The 21,329-nt window shown below is 32.2% G+C and overlaps 1 protein-coding gene across 1 annotated transcript in view; it reads left to right on the top strand.

The window, feature by feature from the left end:
- Positions 1–1,055: 1,055 nt before the first annotated feature.
- The window catches only part of LOC107439700 (long-chain fatty acid transport protein 4), a 53,849-nt gene continuing 33,575 nt past the window's right edge, over positions 1,056–21,329 (top strand). Inside the window, exons 1-3 of the mRNA XM_087153839.1 lie at positions 1,056–1,498; positions 18,223–18,373; positions 21,091–21,328. Coding sequence (XP_087009965.1) covers positions 21,169–21,328 — 160 coding nt within the window. The 5' untranslated portion in view covers positions 1,056–1,498; positions 18,223–18,373; positions 21,091–21,168. The remainder of the gene's footprint in view (positions 1,499–18,222; positions 18,374–21,090; position 21,329) is intronic.

The following is a 21,329-nucleotide window of genomic DNA, read 5'->3' on the forward strand; positions in this document are numbered from 1 at the left end:
AAAATTTTGGGGCGTATTTTGCATTTTAAATCATTTTTTAAATTTTTTGTTAAATTTTTCTAATTTTTATTATTTTTTATAATTTTTTATTATTACACTGGCTTTCAAACAATGAAGAAAATTTCTAGGATATTAACAGGTGAAGCAACATCTTTTCAAATTGAAGAAGAATTGTCAGTAAGTGTGACCGTCCTTTTCAAGTACGCACCAATAACATCAGTAGACGTTGAAAGAAGCTTCTCCTGGTATAAAAATTTGATTTCAGACAAGAGACGCTCGTTTACATTTCAAAATATTAAAAAAAAATTTAATAATCCACTGTAATTCTGATATTTAGTAATATTATGAGATGGAAGTTGTTATATTCATTTAAGTTTCTATACAAAATGAAAATGTTTTGGAGTCAATATATTTTCCTTTTTTTTTGTTATTTTTGGATATAAAACATATTTGTCAAACATTAATGAACGTAGAACAAGTATTGCATTGCTTTATATTTTTTGAAACGACTCATAATAATTTTAAAGAGTAAAACATTGCTTTAGTTCAATATTTTTACTTCTATTTAAATCATGTCATAAGGCATTTTTAGCGCAATTTTCGCATTTTAAGGGCATTTTTTTGCACTTTTAAGGGCATTTTTTGCAGTTCATAAGGGCATTTTTTGCACTTTTTAAGGGCATTAATTGAGATTTTTTAGGTCATCAAAATCCGGGCTCTAATGATAAGAAATTTTATATTTTAATAAAAATATGACTGCGAGTGAGGATTTTGTTACAAATTCAGATATTCGGAGCACCATGAAATTGGGTGAGGGGGAGGAGATTCCATTTCAAAAATTAGAGTTTTCGGCTGCCTAAATTCATGACTTTCTATGATTTCTTTTGTTTTAAATAGTTAAAATGGTGGCATTTCATGACAAATTTTGTTCAATATCGAAATTCATTATGTTCCATGATTTCTCATGACTTTCCAGGTGCGCAGATACCCTGCATATAATATTTCCGCCTTATGTTCAGATACGTAGTGTAGACACAGCTTTTATTTATTTTCTTTCTCAGAGCCTTCTTTATTTAATAAGTCCGACAAAATGAATTTATGGGTCATTGCCAACAAACTTTGTCCGTCACAACGCCCCTTCATTTATTATTCTCTTTAACTGATAAAACAGAGTGTTTACTTTGAATAGTAAAAGTCATGTGACGTAAACGTATCTCGGCGCCCAATCTTAACCTCTGTAAATTAAGAGATAACATTTCGTCGCCAGTGGATGCTGTCAAAAAAGTAACGCGGAGTTTTATCTTCATTCATTCATAACTTATTTCTTTCATTTGTTTTTGTGTAATTAATTTAATTTCATCCTGGCGTCCATAATTATTTTAGTATGTTGTTCTGTGGTTCTTTTACCTTTGGCAATATTGTTTGGCTTGATTTATTTTCTGTCGACGGAACTGCCGAGCTTCAAGGTTTTACGTAATACATTTGTAAGGGACATAAGGTAAGTAAATGTAAATTTCATTCATTATTCTATAAGTTTTGAATTTGAAAGAATTAACATATTTGTAACAACCACAACCCTTTAATAATTCCGGAAATATATAGTTTGACATATACTAAGTCGTAGCCAAAGCTGTATACAGGTTTTACGAGCCCCCAGTCAAAATCAGTCTTTCTTAAAACACAGATGTGAAATTTTCTAAAATATCTGGAAAAGCTTCTTTTATCGTCTGTTCATAGAAACGTGCATTTTTATATATGTTAAACACGCAACTTTCCTATTGCTTTATTAGTTGTTATCATGAAGGACAGGGGTTCGATCTCCTGTGGCAGCTTGAAGCCTTTTGATCGATAGTATGCCAGCTTGTCTGGAAGCAGAGTTGACCACATTGCCACAATCATGCCGTTGGTCATGAAATCGTTGACCCTTAACCCGGCACGATCCCATAGGGCGCACAACGAGCTGTTGCGGAATGCTTTACTGTTATTGCATCATTAGGGTTTATTTTTTGTTAATAACTAAATGTTAATTGGCTTAAATTATTATTTTAATTGTGGCAAGAATAATTGCAACAAAAATTTTAAAATATTTCAAATATACTTTTTAAAAAAATTATCTGATAAATTCATTTTTTGTATTTAACATTGCATTGACTATTACAGTTAAAATGTTTTAACAGTTTTCCGAACAATTTTCTCTGTCTCCACTCCCCTGGCTCTGGTTCTGTAGCTGATGCATTGAGCATAACTTTTAAGGGAAACTCCATAGAATTTGTTAAACTCGTTGCCATCTGCATTTCAGCATAGAGAAAAGGGGTTCCGAACGTGCTGGCATTCTTGCGATATTTCAAATTTTCTCATAGCACCTCAATTATTTAATATTTTTATGCATTACAATATTAATTATAAATAATGAGTGTTTCATGTCTGCAAATAAGTGAAACAAAAACTGCAAAAGTTATAGGTGAGAATATAAATATGCCGTCAATCTTTGGTCTTTGCGGTGTCTAACTTAGTAGAAGTTGATATTTTTTGTACTGAACAAACAAAACAAGACAGACGGGTATTTTTTCGCTTTAAAAATTAGTTACTGAGAACACTTGTTTAAAAACTGGTTGTAAAGATTTGAGGGTATGTTAATAATTTTGGGCAATTTAAGAATGTTGACACTGGCATCACTGACGTTATTATAAACCATTGTTCACCAGTTGGGTAAACCATTGTAAACAACCTTATAACCATTGCAGTTTTTGTTGTTGTTACTCATGCCTTTTGCCAATATCAGCAAGCCTGCTTGAAACCAAGCTAGTCTTTAAGACAGAAGCTGCGCTTCTTGTTTTTTAGTGGCGCCATCTATGAGCCAGAATATTGCTTTAGCACACACATATCACAGTATTACAGGGAAGGCCCATTCAGGTCAAAATTACATCCACAGATTGTAATTTTGACCTGAACCAGAGAACGATCGATCACCGATAAATTTCAATCTCCGCTAGTGTTTCCAGAGGCATTGATTTGTTATGAGAACTTAAAGGACTTTGTGACCCCGACAGATTTATCATGCACCAGTCACCTTTTAATACATGGGGATTCTTCTCCCTGCTGGATTCGAACTCACGAATAGTTAATTTGAAGTTCTGTTATTCGAACGAAAAAGAACATGTTTAGCAAGATTTTTTGTTGGCTATGATTTAAGAACAAATTTAATTCTCTCATTATTAATAAAACATTTGATCCGATTATAGACATTTAAAAAAAAAATTATCTGACCTCTACTGAGAAAATAAAAGTACAACACAAGTAGAATAAGAAATGCGCAGAAAAAAGAATGCTGAGGTTTGATAATTTTTAGTTGTCCAGTGTAACATTAAATACTTTTAGTTTTCGAGTTGATAAAACTATCGCTCTATTTTCTCAAGAAACTGAATTAGCTTTTTTGTTCGCTCTTATACAGATTTGAAATTCCAACTATAGAAACTTTTAAATTCATATAAATACGTCATAAATATATTTTATTTTATTTTATAACTTTCGTTGAACAGACGACCCAATTTTTTGGGCTTACGACAACTAATGTACAACTCCGTAGCCTTGCAATTTTGAACCCAATCTAGAAGACAAGGGAACTCTTCTATCAAGTATTGGGAGAAATTTTAGCCTTCGTGGAAGACTTTTTGCTGGAACTAACCCGCATTCGCTTTACATGGAGAGGAAAACCACGAAAATATCCCACGGTTAGCCTGGTGGCAAAGGGACTCTAACCCATGATTCGTCAACCACTTAGGATATTATCAGTCACTATCACGTCAGCGCTGTGGTCTGTGCAAGCCGGATGCAAAATTCGTATAGACTAGCTATCGCTGGGATTCGATCCTGGTTCACCTCATTGGATGGCAAACGCTCTATCCCCTCACCCTTCACGGTTCGTCATAAAAATATAATCAACTAAATAAATGCATTTTTTGTCTCTTCTAGCATTCTCACTTAAGTAATTTGTCATCATCATAGTAATGACCACTGCGTAAAATATATTTATAAACATTAAAAAATGATTAAATTTTCATTAAATTTTCACAATTTTATAATCGTGTTACCGCTATGAAAGCTGTCAGAAATTTTCAAACGAAAATATAATTTTAAGATGATAAGAAAAAGGTGGTCGAAACCTTTATGAGACGTTCGCCAATTCAATCTAGGATTTTTTTTTTTTTTCAGATGCGTTTTGGATAGGATTAGAAGTTAAAATTATTTATAGTGATTATTACAGGAAAAATGAATTATTTTTATGATTACTATTTATCTTCTGAAACAATACTTGATAATATTCAAACTGTCTCAAAATTATCATTCCAATAACACATAATATTGATCCGCTGAATCATGATGCCACCCAAATTTTCTTTATTATAAATAAAATACTTTTATTAATATTTTAGAAGCTTAAATTATATTATAATATCTAATCAGTATTTATTTCTCATACAATTACAACTTATAATAAATTACAACTTATAATAACTAAATTGTGACCAGAAAATTATAGCCGCATTTTAAATGTTTTATTTAATAATTAGGAGGCATCACCCCCCTGCTCACGCCGATCGCCAAATCCCATAGATTCATTCTAGATCTTTATCTATTAAATTTTAATGTTGACACTTTTCTTTTTTGGCATTATTTTCAATCTCTCAAAAAATAATAAGAGGTAAGAAATATATAATGAAAGAATTGAAATCTTTGTGAAAGAAACTTCGTGAAAGAGTTTAAAATGTGTTACCGAAGAGATCTGATACTTGAAGGGCTTGGCTTATTCGAAACAGAACGAAAAGAACAGTTCCTAACGTAAACAAAAGCCACTCCCCAACAACTAATTAGGAGCGAGACCATTGTATTCAATTTCTTTAAGTTAAGTGAGTATTCCAAAGAAGCTATAAGCAAATGTTACTTTATTTTATATTTTATTTTATAACTTGTGTTGAACAGATCCAATTCTGAATTTGCAGCTATCAATGCTCAACTCCCTACCTTTGTAATTTCTATCCCAAACCAGAAGACAAGAGATTTCCTGGATCAGGAAAATAGTCTTTGTGGACGACTTTTTGATGGAACTAACCCGCATTTGCGTTACATGGTGAGGAAAACCTCCCACAATTAGCCAGACAGCAAGGGGACGCCAACCCATGATCCGTCTATCATGCGAGCCAGGTGCAGAATCCATATCGACTGGTCATCGCTGGGATTTGAACTTGGGTTGAACCTTACTAGGAGGCCAGTGTTTGGCCACCATGACTCTACGAGTTACTTTAGTCCAGAATTTTAAAATATAGTCAAAAAAATATATAAAAACGTGGAATTTTCTCTATATATTAAAAAAATCATTGGGCAGCCAACGCCAGTTTGGGTGTTCAATTTAAAGTTGTATTTTGTCTTGCTGCGCAAAAACTATAAGACTTGGAAACTTAAGATTACTAAAATGAGTAGAAAAATGTACATGGAGAAAGATAGAAAAAAAATTAATATTTGCTGATTAGTTCGAGAATTATTAACTATTAAACGTGATGTAAAAAATACTCTGCCGGACACAGGAATACAACCATAGAGTCAAAATTTGCTATGATGAAAGGGCTATATTTATTTATAAACTTAATAGTTTTTTTCTTCGAAATTCCAATTTGTTCAAGAATTATTGCAATTTAAATGCTTTTTTCACGAATTCTTTCTCACTTTTCTTAGCTCTTTTTAACTAAAATAGATTTACAAATTTGAAATTAAGAAAGGATATAGAAGAGTACACGACGGAATTGAAAAAAAAAATTAACAGTCAACAATTAGTTCGTGATTTATTAACTGCTAAACTTGTAAGGAAAAAGTGCCATGTTTATTCCATCTGTAGCCACCTGAAATGCAACTACGTGGTAAAAGTTTGACAAGTTGTAAGAGCTATTTTTATTTGTGAATTCAACGCAAATTATGTTTCAAAGTTCCGATTTTTTTTCTCGAAAGATGTTGTAAATTTAAATGCTTTTACATGTTTTTATTTTAAATATTGACTATTTATCCAGTGCTGTCAAAAATTTGTGTTTCCCTCTCGAGATCTTTATTTACTCGCGCGTGAGTAAATGTCAATCAAAAATTGGAAAAGAGGGAGAGAGAGAGCAATAACTAGATTATACGTTTGCCAGATATACAATGATTACTTTTCGAATTCAGGTAATCGTCTATTTCGTTACAATTAACACATTGACAAAATGTTCTTACCTAAAGTTACAGTAATAGTGTTGTTTGGAAACAAAATGTTTTGTGATTTTGTTCACAATATTTACGTTTTAGAAAAATTAATAAATAAATAAATAAACAAGGATGAATGAGAAGCAAATTACGGGGTGTGGTAAACGTAGAATCCTAGTTTCCTTCTCCTTTTATACGTAAAAAAAAATGTGCAGTTTACTTCCTTATGCTCTGTTAATTTATTAAAACTCAATTCAAACTTTGAAATGCATTTTTTATATTTTTTATTAATGAATATTACAAGTGAAAAAGGGGTTCTAAGCAGCCTTCCTCATCGGTAATTGATGCAGATCTGTTTAAATTAATACCTATTTAAATACTTCAATTGCCATTAATAAGAATAAGGTTTTAATAATTTCTCGGGATCTACCATAGCCTGCTTGCTTAGGGCTTTATATGTCCCGAAATTGTTTTTTTTTGCTCCCAAGTGTTAGATTTTCCCGATACATTTAATTCTAGGCTTGTTAGGAACTGGGTCTAATTTTTACTTAATATACTATCAAGTAATTGTTCTGTTTAAAAAAGAAACAAATGGATAATTCCTATACTAAACAATGCATGGAAAAGAAAAAAAATACCAGAATATCCAGAGCTCGCTCTAAGCATAAGCCACCTCGCCAAATGCGATAAAATTGTAAATTAGGCGAATAAAATTGTGTTTAGGCGAAATTATTGGCGAGCGATTTTTTCCACAGGAAAGAAAAGTACATGTTTAATTCGAACCTCAAAAGTACGTCAAAATTATTTTTTCTAAACAAATCAGGTTTTTTTTTATTCGATTACAGTAATTTTCGGTAAATGCTCCGCATAACGAATTAGAATTGGGTCTAAATATTATAAGTCTGAAACAAACTGCTATGGAAGTTTTTTATGAGAAATTTTTTTTTTAAGATATGCATTTGGGGCAGACTTTTTATTCACTCTTTTTACTAACTCGCGAATATTTTTTATTTGGCTAATTTACATACTAATAATTTGAAATCCTTAGCGCGGGCCGTAAATATAATAGATTCCCTGTGCTTCTGCCTCTGCCAATTAGCTGGGCAATTTTTATAGAAGGACTCTGGTAATGAATTTGGTAAAATTAACAATAAAATATGGTTTTGTAATGTATGATAAAATTTGTAGACATGGTAAAGTTTGGTAATTTTGTTTTAGAATATGAAATAAAAACCATTTATTCGGTTTAAATTTGATTTTCAGTTCTGTATTTTTACTAAATTTGTGTTCATAAGAACTATAATTTCGAAAACTAAAATTCGGTGTTATTCGTTACCATTTGAACGGAAAAGTTACCAAATCAATGGTTTTAATACCGTATATTTTAAATTTTTATTATTATCAATATTATGTTTATTTATTTATTTATTTTTTAAGCCAGAAATGTTATAACTAAACAGTACAGTAATTTTTCCAGATTTTTTTTCCGTGTGTCATTATTATTACAGTATTTGAACAACCAGGCCAATTTTAGGTTTCCGACTACTAATGTTCAACTCCGTAGCCCAGTAATATTGAACCCAATCCAGAAAACGAGGGAGCTCCTGGATCAAGTATTGAGACAAATTTGCCTTCGTGGAGGACTTTTTGATGGAAGTAACCAGCAATTGCGTTACATGGAGAGGAAAATTACGAAAGCCTCCCATGGTTAGCCTGACGACAAGGTGCCTCTAGCCCATGATCCGTCTACCACTGAGGATATTTTTACGTCATCACTGTGGTCGGTGCAAGCCGGATGCGAAATGCGTATCGACCAGCCATCGCTGAGATTTGCTCTATCCCCTGAGCCACCACGACTCACCGTGTGTCATTTCATAACCGTCGTTGAGCAGCCGACCCATTTTCTTTTGGGTTTACGATTACTAATGCTCAACTCCATAGCTTCGTCATTTTGAACCCAATTCAGAAGACAAGGGAACTTCTGGATCAAGTATTGAGACAAATTTGCCTTCGTGGAGGACTAACCCGCATTTGCGTTACATGGAGGGGAAGACCACCAGAACCTCTGATGGTCAGCCTAACGGCAAAAGGACTCAAACCCATGATCCGTCTACCACTGAGGATATTTCACGTCAGCACTGTGGTCAGTGCAAGCTGGATGCGGAATTCGAATCGACCAGCCATCTCTGCGATTCGAACCCGGTTCAACTCTTTGAGAGGCGTACGCTCTATCTCCTGAGCCATCGCAGCTCTCCGTTTGTCATTGGACAAAATTTTTACTAAGAATTAATTATAAAAAAATTAATTTTTATCAGATATTAAAGTTTAAATCCGCCCACCTTTTGAGAAACTGCCTAAATGAATAATAAGAGATTTGAATCGAAATGTCAGATGATTTCTGAGTTGTTATTTTGCAGAAAATAAAATCCCAAAAATTATTCTGCTTACATTAAAGAGACAGAAAAAAAATCGATAGTCAACAGAAACACAGAAGATTTACCTCGCTTTAACAAATTAAACATTTCGCTAACATCTCTTAATTATATTTCGTAACCTTGAAAGTCGCGACGGAGGTGGCGATCGCCACCGCCGTCTAGATTATGCACTGATTAAAGGATATCGTTTTTTATGTATTTCCTTATTAAAATTATTTCGAATTTGACAATCGAATTGATGCATAATAAAACCAGAAAAATGTTTCTGGAAAATATGCCACTAGAAGAACAAATTCCTAAATAAATCAATTTTAACTGTATTTTATTTTTTTTTCCAATCATTTTAAAATACATAAATGCGTTTTAAAATGTAGAACTCAGTTATCCTACAGATTATCTGGCAGTTTAACTTGTATGATTCGTGAAGTGCCAAGTCTTCTTTCTCTAATTCCCTAATTAATCTGCAAATTATCTACATAATTGGACCAATACCTAATAAACACCCGTACCTAATAGCAAAAGAATAAGATCTTAGAATAATAAGAATTTAGGATAGTACAGATCATGTAACGTATGCAACGGGGACTGTTTTTTTCCATTAATTTATTACATAAATTTCTTAAAACATGATAAAAAAAATTGTTAGTTTTATTCAAATAAAAAAAGCTTGTTTCATAAGAAGCGAATATTTAACGTTAATGTAACTTAAATATCAATAGAATTTTGAATTAGCTGCTGTTAACGTTGTTGGTCCCAATAGAAAAGTACCCTTTTATATTTAAAAAGTAAAAAATAAAATTCAAATAATAAAAAAAAAAATTCGAAAAGGGTAATAGAAAAAGATCTTAGTTAATTATCATTACCATTATTTGACATGAAAATATTTCGTTTGTGTACTTCTTTTTCTATTCAACCGTTGTTGAACAGCCGACACAATTTTGGGTGTAGGACTACTTAATGTCTTCATCTCCGTAGCCTTGTGATTTTGAATCCAACCCAGAAGACAAGGGAACTACTGGATGAAGTATTTGGAGAAATTAAGCCTTCATGAAGGACTTTTTGACGGAACTAACCGCGTTTGTGTTACATGGAGAGGAAAGTCATGAAAACCTCCCACTATTAACCCGACAGCAAGGGGACTCTAATTTATGATCCGTGTACCATTGAGGATATTTTACTTCAGCACTGGAGTCAGTGCGAGCCGGGTGCGGAATTCCTGTGTCCCCACTGCTCTGTTTTGTATAATTTTCCCTACCCACCACGTTTATATAATTGCACTGAATGCGTTGAGCGTTCACCACATGTTTTTGAATCATAAAAGAAATTTCATATCTATGCCGACTAGTGATAAAATTTGACGCCAACTTAAAATATTTTTTTTAGATATCCCAAGAGAAGATAGCAAACTTTTATTGTTCTTTGTAAAAGATAATAGCTTTTTTAATCTATTTTGAAGTTTCTTAATATGGATAAGCATATCAATATGCTTATTGTTAAGCGTTGCTATATAAATTTTCATTACTGTATTATCAGTTTTTCCCCACTGGCATATTTATGACAAACGTATTGTACCCATATTTAAGTTTTAACTCTTAATATTCAGTTTTTTCCCGTGACGTAATAAGATATCGACTCATCGTAAAGTCAACTAATTGTCACACATTAAGGGATCGCCTTTTTGCCGCGAGGGCTAAACACATCACTCAAACAGCCGATTTGCGCACAGTCGCATTCATTACTTTCCAGAAATTTTGATTGGTATATTTAAAATTACGTCATCAGGTGTTTTTGATATGTAAATAACAAAACAGCGTTTTCGATAAGAAAGCCGGTCCATTATATCTATAAAAACCGCCAATATATATTTTTAGAATATATTTTCTAGTCAAGGATAAAGTGAAAAAAAAATGTGAACTTTACATGAGTCATTAATTAATATTTAAGAGGAAGCCATTCTGCGGGAGAAACTTTTCATCGCAAATTCTGTATCACGGCCATTTTATTATTTTTTATAACCGTCTTTGAACAGTGGAACCAATTTTGGGTTTACGACAACTAATGTTCAACTCCGTAGCCTTGTCATTTTGAACCCAATCCAGAAGATATGGAAACTCCTGGAACAGTACCCCCAGAGATATGATTTGTTATGGGAACATGGAGGTCTTTGTGACTCGACAGATTTAACGTGCATCAGTTACCATTTACAACTTCGGCCTGCGTGGATTGTACCTATGACCTCTTGGACATGGGCCCTGTGCCCTACCAACCAGGTTATTCCGGCCAGTATCATATCCATTGTGGCGTAACTACTATTACAATTATAAACATCAATTCCCCTAGTATATAAAAACCAGAAAAACTACACTATAAAAATTCTGAATGCTGAAAAGGGTGGCGATTACCTTCCACCAAAGACATTATTATGATTACAACGGTTAGGTAGTGGCGCAACAACTACTACGATTATTAAACATCAATTCACTAGTATATAAGACTTGCTAACTCGATATAACCTTGAGGTATTTGGGGGTCGGCATGGTCAAAAGATTCTACCCTACATCGGTGACTTTTCGGACGTGTGAGTTTAAGTTGTAAGTTTATTTCTTTCGAATACATTATTTTTCGAATCCAGATAATCATTCATTTCCAAACGTTTATCAAATTAAAGAAATGTTTTTACATGATAATTATAATAATTAAATTTTTTTATAAACAAAATATTTTTTTTTTAAATTAAAAGCATTTAATTGGTCAACGGAGGTTCCTGGTAACAAAAATTTTTAAAAATTCTCTTATGGTAAAATGAAAGCAGTAAGTCACCGATTTGATGATTATTTTATTCAGGACAAAAATAAAAATGTGTCTGCTCTCGAGTAGTTCCGAATAGCAGAAATGGTTGTACACAGACATATCCATTTCTGCTATTTGGCGTATTTTTATCACTTAAAACTGAGTTATTTATAGACTAAACTTTAAAAAATGCATCTATTTTTAAATGAATAGAACATTTAATAATCATCATAAAATAATTTATTCTGGAAAAGTTGTAGTTCCTGCTTTTTCTCAATGCTGTCGTAGTGGGTTTTCGTAACATTAAAAGTCGTTGGATGATATTGGAAATGCAAGCAATCGTTTATACATTACGAGCAGATTTTTTTTAATCGTATGAAATTGTGTAAAGGATCAATAGCTAAAATGATCAACAGTTATAAGTGTGACACCGACATTATCCGAACTATAGGAAGAGTCTGAAATTCAAAACAATGTACTCCGTCCCCTTCCCTGATATTTTGTTGCAAAATATTTGGATTCTTATGACTTAAGTTTCAATTAAACAAAAACAAAAAAACTAATCCCAAAAACCTAAAATGCTAAACAAAAAAATTATAAATTTTATTATATATAACAAATAGTTTAATAAGATTTAAATTGTAAGACATAAAAATTTTCACCATTTTAAACTACGGACATTTCAATGATAAAACACGAAAGTTGTAGAAAACAAATCTCTGAGTCATAAAATTCCGGAAATTTCCTACTTTGTGTTTTTTATTACTTAAGTTGAACCAGTTTAATTATTCAACCAGTTTCGTTCAAATTTTGTATTTTGCCATTTAAATTTATGTAGTTTAAAATTATGTAAAACTTAGTATGTCTTACTTATAAAAAATGTGATTATCATTAAATAAAATAATGAAAAATAATTAATTTTTTTTTCTTAGAAATTATCGTCGGGTAAACTAGTTTCACAAGTGAGTTAAAGCATTTTTTCGAATTCCGCAATTAGTTTTAGAGACATGGCTAAAATTGTAAAAGAATGAAATTAACATTAAAGGGCTGAAACTTTCGACTAACTAAATCGTTCGAATTGCAGATTGGCTTCTAGCCATATTTTGTTGTCCAAAAACTCAAATTCGTTCATTCAGAGAAAGTACGTTTTTTTGTGTCTGATCCTGTAGCTTAATTTATTGTTAACACCTATTAATTAACATGTTTGAGGTTAAGCTTTCCATAAAGAATGACTTTTCGTAAATGCAAATACGATCATTAGAACTAAAGTCAATATATTTTTTATACTCACTATTACTTAAGTTTATTAAGCTTTTTTTGCTCACTATGCGACTGTACGATACGAGTTCACTTTCCATATTATGAGATCAAAAACTCAAATCCGTTGTCAGAAGATTGTTTTTGTATCTGATTCCGTATAATTTAATGATAATCTTCTTATTATATAAAACGCTAATACGTACGTATGCATGTATGTATGTATCAATAAAACCGATGATATTTCTTTTCTCGCGCTGGCAACAGTTTTCATTTTTAATTGATTGGATTCGGCGCGCAAGAGCACGTAGTGAGCAACCAGATAACAATAACCAAAGTGAGCATTATCAGGTTGTTCAATTCAGATTCATGCACTAAAAACATGACACTATTTAATTTAAACTCAATTAGGAATTAATTAATTAATTGAAGTGAGAATGCTTTAAAAGGCCGCTGTTGAATTGATATTTTTCTACTGGGAGCTACCTTAACGTCTAAAAAACGTTTAAGTGTTTGTATTGATTGCATTGAATTTTTTTATATTTCGCGTTTATTTATGCATTGAATTTTCACGCTTTAAAATGCAGAATATTAGTGAAGCAATATTTGATAATTTATTTTGCTAATATGTTTCTTATTTAGCTAATGTTTTGATTTTTTCACCATGTACAATCTAAATAGCTAATATACTTTTTTAAAAGCCAATAAGAACATTGGTAGAATTCTTGGGTAGACTATACTTGAGGGTGCCCCCGCCAAGTTGTGATCGCGATTGATCGCCAAGCTGGGCGATGTTGAAAACCAATCGTGATTCTGATTGGTTTATATTTTAATCGTAATTCTGATTAGTTTAGAATTTAGAGTTGTTTTTAAATGAATTTTTAAATGTAATTTCAGAGATCCGTTAGTTCTACTTTGGATACCGGCTGGTAAGGTTATTTTTGCTTCTGGTACTAAAAATGAATACTGTCAATAAGATAAATCTTAAGTTTCTGTACGATTTTAATAACAATGAAGAAAAAAACAGTGATTGACTGGTGTATGAATGAAGGTTTAATTAGTAATAGATATAAATGTCCTGTTTGTGGGTTAACACGGCGTTCCGGGCAAACAAGTATGGCGCCAAACATAAGTCGCCAATTTCGCCAAGGGGCACCCTCAAGTATATTTTTCCCGAATTCTTCTACATAAGTACAATACTATGTCTTTGATGATAAAATACTATGTCTTTGATGATATTATATTATGTCTTTGTGCTAGAACATTGTGTTCATTGGCGAGCGAGCGCAGCGAGCCATGGTTCACGGCGTGAACCACATAGGATCGCGTAGCAATTCTCGGGGGTTGGCGAGCGTTAGCGAGCAGGGGGCGGAGCTTCCTAGTTAACATTAATTCATTAGCATATTTGTGGCTAACTTTTCGATCCCTGATCCTACAAGAAAGGCTTTTTGTAAGGGAAAATCTCATAATTAGAACAAAAGTTATGGTATATAAAATTATAAATATCAGGTGAGATACTATACAGCTGTATTGTTTTTACTCGGATGAGACCGGTTTGCATTGGTTAACATTGCATCCATTGGTTAACATTGTAACGCAATACGTTGAACATAAATACAAATAGGAAGTATATAAGTACATAAAAAATCTCCCGAATAAAAACTCATTACATGTATGCTTTAACTATAGAAGTATTGCCTATAAACTCGTGCAAAACATGTCATTATTAAAGAACTACAGTGCGTCTCATGATTTGATCTAATTATTATATAATGAGTAGAGCCCGGATTTTGATGACCTAAAAAATCTCAATTAATACCCTTAAAAAGTGCAAAAAATGCCCTTACAAACTGCAAAAAATATCCTTAAAAGTACAAAAAATGCCCTTAAAATGCGAAAATTGCGCTAAAAATGCCTTATGACATGATTTAAATCGAAGTAAAAATATTAAACTAAAACAATGTTTTACTCTTTAAAATTATTACGAGTCGTTTCAAAAAATATAAAGCAATGCAATACTTGTGCTACGTTCATTAAAGTTTGAAAAATATGTTTTATATCCTAAAATAACAAAAAAAAGGAAAATATATTGACTCCAAAACATTTTCATTTTGTATAGAAACTTAAATGAATATAACAACTTCCACATCATAATATTACTAAATATCAAATTTACAGTGGATTATTAAATTTTTTTTAATATTTTGAAGTGTAAACGAGCGTCTCTTGTCTGAAAGCAAATTTTTATACCAGGAGAAGCTTCTTTCAACGTCTACTGATGTTATTGGTACGTACTTGAAAAGGACGGTCACACTTACTGACAATTCTTCTTCAATTTGAAAAGATGTTGCTTCACCTTTTAATATCCTAGAGATTTTCTTCATTGTTTGGAAGCCAGTGTAATAGTAAAAAATTATAAAAAGTAATAAAAAATAGAAAAAAATTAACAAAAAATTTAAAAAATACTTTAAAATGCAAAATGCGCCCCAAAATTTAAAGAAAATGCCTTATAAATCTCAACAAATGCTCTAAAGGGCAAAAAATGTCCAAAAATGCAAAAAATACAAAAAAATGCAAATGTTATCAAAATCCGGGCCTTAATAATGAGCAATAATATATATCTGTTTCGCTTTGAAAGCATAAACATTGTAAGTTCGTAGTGTGGCCGGTGCTCCTTGAAATAGATACAGGAAAATGCAGGAATCATAATGTAATTTTATTAAAGTAAGGGCCAGAGCCCCAGAATGACAACTTTACATGCTGGGTGGATAGGTAGAGAATAGCACGTTTGACCATGGAAAGAGGGTTTTTATATCTTTCTGGACAATATATTTAAATGTTAATAGGTCTCAGTAGCGTGGGACTGATCAATTTCCCAAGCTACTGAAGCCACATCATCACATTTTTTGAGATAATTATATATATATATATATATATATATATATATATATATATATATATATATTATTTTAATTTAAATTTATCAACCTTCAAAAGCACACGTTCCATTTGAATCTTATACTGAGGATTGTTTTCTTTTGATTGTTTGCATATTTCTAAGTAAATACAGATAATCTTTCCAGTCTTTGCAACGTGGCGTGATGAAAACTTTTATTGATTAGATAAATAGTTTAATGCTCTACTTCTTTTATATCTTGTTTTCTTTATTTGCGTGTGCGTTTGTTATCTGAAATAAAAAAAACATGCATTCATATGTAAACTAAAGAATAAGCGATAGGTGGTAATATTCTCCATCATTCGCATTCCTACTTTTAAATGTTAGGGTTGATCTAATTAAGGTAATCTAATCACATGTGGTAAATTCATACCTTCATATAATATAATGAACTTACACGAAAACCAATTCATTAAAATTATTACACATAATTAGCACATATCGAGTGGGTTTGATGAATGGAAATTATCATTTAATTTTTATAGCAAATTTTTAAATCAAGAAATTATAACACATTTTCTTTTCACTGATAATTAACTCCTTGAGTGATTATTCGGCATTAAATCGCCCAGCTTCCTTTCGAAAACAAGAAAAAAAAAAGAGGGCCGATCATGGATCACAAACTAAAACTGAAGGAAGATAAAAGCAAAAAAACTTTATTAAAATCTGAGAAATCATTATTGAGCCTAACTGAATTAAAAAATATCAAAATCAGTTTGATTGTCTTTCGATATTGCGTGCGATGATCAAGCAGCGTTTGATATTTTTTTAACATGTTCTCTCTCCTTCTAATTTGTCAGATGTTGGAAATGTTTCCGTTTCTATCTTGCTTAGACATTTTATTTAACCATGCTTGAACAGATGAACGATTTTTAGGTTTCTGACTATGTATGTTCACTACAGTAATCTTGAACCCAATGTAGAAGACAAGGTAGCTCTAGCAGCAAGTATTAGGTCGAAATAGCTTTCGTTGATGACTTTTTGATGGAGCTAACTTGCAGTTGCGTTACATAGAGTGGAAAGCCCCCCACGGTTTGCCGACGGCAAGACAAAAAGATTCCAAGTTTTGATTCGCCTACCAGTGAGGATATTTTATATTATCACTGTAGTTGACGCAGAAAGGAAGCAGAAATCATAGCGGCCAGCCATTACTGGGATTCGAACCTGTTGCAGCGTCATTGGGAGGCAAACGCTCTATTCTTACCCACTGATTTGCGACTACCAGTAATAGTAGTAGTTTACTTCCATCACACTTGAGTTGAACAATAAGCTATTGGTGACGATCCCTGAAGTTGAACCGAAGGCATGACATCACAATTTCAATACTCTGTAGAGAAGACGGCTCCTCTGCTTTACCATGCTGCCTACCTGCACACGAAGTTGAGCATTTTATAGTAGAACAGTATAATGAGGATCGATACCGCGCAGTTCCTTCTCAGTCTGATAAAAGTCGTCACCCACCCACTTATTGAGCGCTGCCAGTGATGCTTAGCTTTGGTGTTCAACTGGGAATCGCGTCTCATAATCAGTGATCCACAGTATCCTAATGTTGTAGTTTTTTTGCTTCATTTTTTTCTCGAAGACTACTAAAATTCTAAATTGACGGCGCTGCTTACAAAATTCCACGTGTATGTCTAGCCATCGCATATTTACAATTAACTTTAATATTATTAATAAAAGTAAATTTACGCATTTTTATGCAGTACTTACACGACGGCTCGGTGGTTAAAAATACTGAATTGTCATTGTGAAGAACTGGGGTTCGATCCCTGGTGACGGCTTGAAGCCCATTTAACTTCAGCTCGACGGGAACCTGCTTGTCTTGAAAGTAAAAGAGTTCGATGAGCCATGCGGATCTCATTACCACCAGCATGATATAGTTCATGAAATTATGGGATGCTTTTTTTTTTTTTTATGTACACAAAAACCTTCCGAAATATTATTCCCTTTTTTGATTGATTTTTCGTATGGAAGGAGTTCCCAGCGTTACATAACATATTAAAAACTTTAGTCCTCTTTACAATGATTGTGAAAATACTTAATATATTATATTTTATATTCTCTGTCTTAACAATTAAGGGACAATTTTGTGTGCTTCTGTGGTAGTTAGTTTCCTCGAAGTTTTAGGAGAAGTAAATAATTAAAGAATGAATAATGTTTCATGATTCAAAATTTTGCACTTTCAAAAAACTTTACAAGGACTTTAATAATATATATTTAGAGCGGGCATTACGGAATATCTTTGCATTGTGATTATACTTTTTGTAAATTAAACAGGCACCTCAAGGTTATGCGATTTCTTCACTCTTTCCCGTTCTCCGTTACCATGGTTCTGCCAAATCGTTATTTTTCCCCAAACAAATATATACACGTTTCAGTTCAATTTTTAACTGAAACGTGTTGGAGTAAAGAAAAAGCTAAATTTGCCAAAATCAAGGTAACGAAGAGGGGAACAGTGTGGGGAGTTGAGAAATCTCGCAACCTTGAGACTCCTATTCTAGTAATGACTCTTCCTTTAGATTTAGATTTTAATGCTTAATTTTTCGCTTCTTTTTGCAGGACTGCATATGTCTATTTCAGATTTCTGTTTCACTTGAAAAAACTTCACGCACTCAATCATTCTGTAGTGGATCGTTTCTCAATTACCTGCAAGAAGTACAGAAATGATGTTTGTTTCATTTACCAAGATGAAGAATGGACCTATAAACGAGTAAGTTAGGTACAATACGATTCGTATAAGTAAAGCCTTTAGACCTGTGGTCAGTAACCATTGAGCCGCGGGTCGCCTCGTAAATTTTATTTGAGGTATTTTAGATTATCTCATCTACACGATTTTCGTGTGTTTAAAGATAAAGCTTAATGTAAATTAGAAGTAATGTGACCCTCCAGCAAAAATTTTGCGTAAAAAATGTAAAAAAGATCCACTTGAAAAAAAAAAAAAAAACGCTCCCGATCACTGCTTCAGATCAACTTAACCGCTTCTCTTACTAATTTTTTTTTTAAAAATTGATAAGGGAATTGGTACTTAGAAAAAAAAGCAAAAAAAACAACATATTTTTTTATTTCATTAATAAATGTAAGAAACTAAAACAAAACATAATCCACAAGTTCTAAGTTGAAATTTTAATTTCTTCATTCGTAAAAAATATTTAATTTACCATCAGTTTACTATCCCAAATTATCTGAGGCCAATGAAAAAAAAAGTTAAATATTTTTCTTTGAATATTTATTTATTAGCATTTTCATAATCTGAAAAATCATCTGCATTACTTTCGCTGGCGAACGCCATTTTTTATAAATTCTTTCTTCGATGTAGAATTCATCATCCATCGTATATACAATTTTACAAAACACATCTGCAGTCCCACAAATAGCAAAACTCCTAAACAAATTTCCAATCACAGCAGATTATTTTTTGTTCTGCTTCCAGTCGAATAAAAACGTGATAAAACAAAACACATTGACGAATTCTGCTGTGCCCGAGTTTACTCGGAATAATAAATGTTTACACTATATACTTACCCGAGTTTACTCGGGATAATAAATGTTTACACTATATACTTACCCGAGTTAACTCGGGATAATAAATGTTTGCACTATATACTTACCCGAGTTAACTCAGGATAATAAATGTTTACACTATATACTTACCCGAGTTAACTCGGGATAATAAATGTTTACACTATATACTTACCCGAGTTAACTCAGGATAATAAATGTTTACACTATATACTTACCCGAGTTAACTCGGGATAATAAATGTTTACACTATATACTTACCCGAGTTAACTCGGGATAATAAATGTTTGCACTATATACTTACCCGAGTTAACTCAGGATAATAAATGTTTACACTATATACTTACCCGAGTTAACTCGGGATAATAAATGTTTACACTATATACTTACCCGAGTTAACTCAGGATAATAAATGTTTACACTATATACTTACCCGAGTTAACTCGGGATAATAAATGTTTACACTATATACTTACCCGAGTTAACTCGGGATAATCAGAGAAGCGGTTAACCTATATATATCACGATTTACTTTTTTAGAAATTGAATCTTAAGAAATCCATTTAATTTCTAATACAATGTTTTTTTAGAGACGGACAACACCCGTTTTTTCTTTAAAATATTATTGACGAATTAATAGTGATTCTATCATTAAAGAATTGTTAACGTTTTCATATAATAAGGAGATTTCACAAATTTATGTTAGTTTCCGTACGTTACAGTGCGTAAGATTTCAAATAATTGGGCCTGCTAATTTCTAGTGCGCATGCGTCAATTCTGGGGGAATGCGCATGCAAATTTGGTAGATAATAGATTCTGATGAATTCAGCTTAAAAGTATTAATAATATTTTTGAACTTCTATTGATTATTTAACTTTTTTTAACTATATTGTATAGTTAAAATAAATATAATTTATAATTTTAAAATAGCGAAGTAGTTTCTTGTAGAACTAGTGCCATTAGACAACCATAATATTAAACAAAAACCAATAAAATTATTTTTTATTGAATCAAACAATTGTTGTAGTAACACACGATTCATTTCTAAATTTCATCAATACATTTCTTCAAATTTGCATTCAATGTTCAAGTTTGTAGTTCGAAGGTAGGCTTAAACACGAAAGAACATTTAACAGTTATAAAAAGCGTGCTTGCCTTTGTGGCGCAAATCTTGCCAACATAACGCAAAGATAGGTAGCATCTAAAATAGAAGCGAGCATGTTCAGATTGTAATTAGCTTTATTCTGCAACTAGGTATACTTGCACTTCGAGAAAAAGACCTTGTATACCCACACATGTGACTTCAGCACCGGCTGATCGCTTACAAGTAAAACAGCGTGTTGAAGTTTCTCCACATAAGTCAGAATGTTAATTAACGTGAAGTTAATTAAACATAGTGCCGTATCACGCATCGAATTTATTGAGATATAGTTCTTTTTCGTATTTTTCTTAGATTAGATTTATTATCTATGTATTTTATTGAAACCGTGATACATTTTTGTTTTGTGTACCACGCAATTTCGATGCATAATTAGTTTGTTTATATTCTACATGGCTCCATGTCTGTTTTTCTGTTAAGTAAAAAATATGTAGTGGAAGAATTGAAATCTTTGTGAAAGAATATAGAATGTATCATTTAAGAGAATTGATGCTTAACGGCATTGGCTTACTCGAAATTGAATGAAAAGAACAGTTGTTAACGTAAACAAGTGCCACTTTTCAACAGCCAATCAGAATCGAAATACCCACACGACGTCACTTGGAGGTATCCCACTGTGGTAAACAGAAAGAAAACAATTTATTTATTTATTTGTTTATTTATTATTATTTTCTTATTTATTTATTATTATTATTTTCAATGCTGCAATTTTGGAAGATGATTATTTTTCAATTTCTTATCTTTTTCAGGTGGATGAACTGAGCAATAAAATTGCAAACTGCTTTTTGTCCCGAGGTTACAAAAAAGGAGATGAAGTTGCTCTTTTTATGGAAAACTGCCCCGAATATATCTGCACCTGGCTTGGTTTAGCAAAAATAGGAGTGGTCACTGCTTTAATTAACACGAACATTCGAGAAGATGCTTTCGGACATTCCATCAATATACTCGACATAAAAGCTATCATATTTGGTTCAAATTTTGTGGAAGG

This window comes from Parasteatoda tepidariorum, chromosome 10 (assembly GCF_982258835.1).
Source record: "Parasteatoda tepidariorum strain Cologne lab strain chromosome 10, Ptep-v5.0, whole genome shotgun sequence".
Lineage (NCBI taxonomy): Eukaryota > Metazoa > Arthropoda > Arachnida > Araneae > Theridiidae > Parasteatoda > Parasteatoda tepidariorum.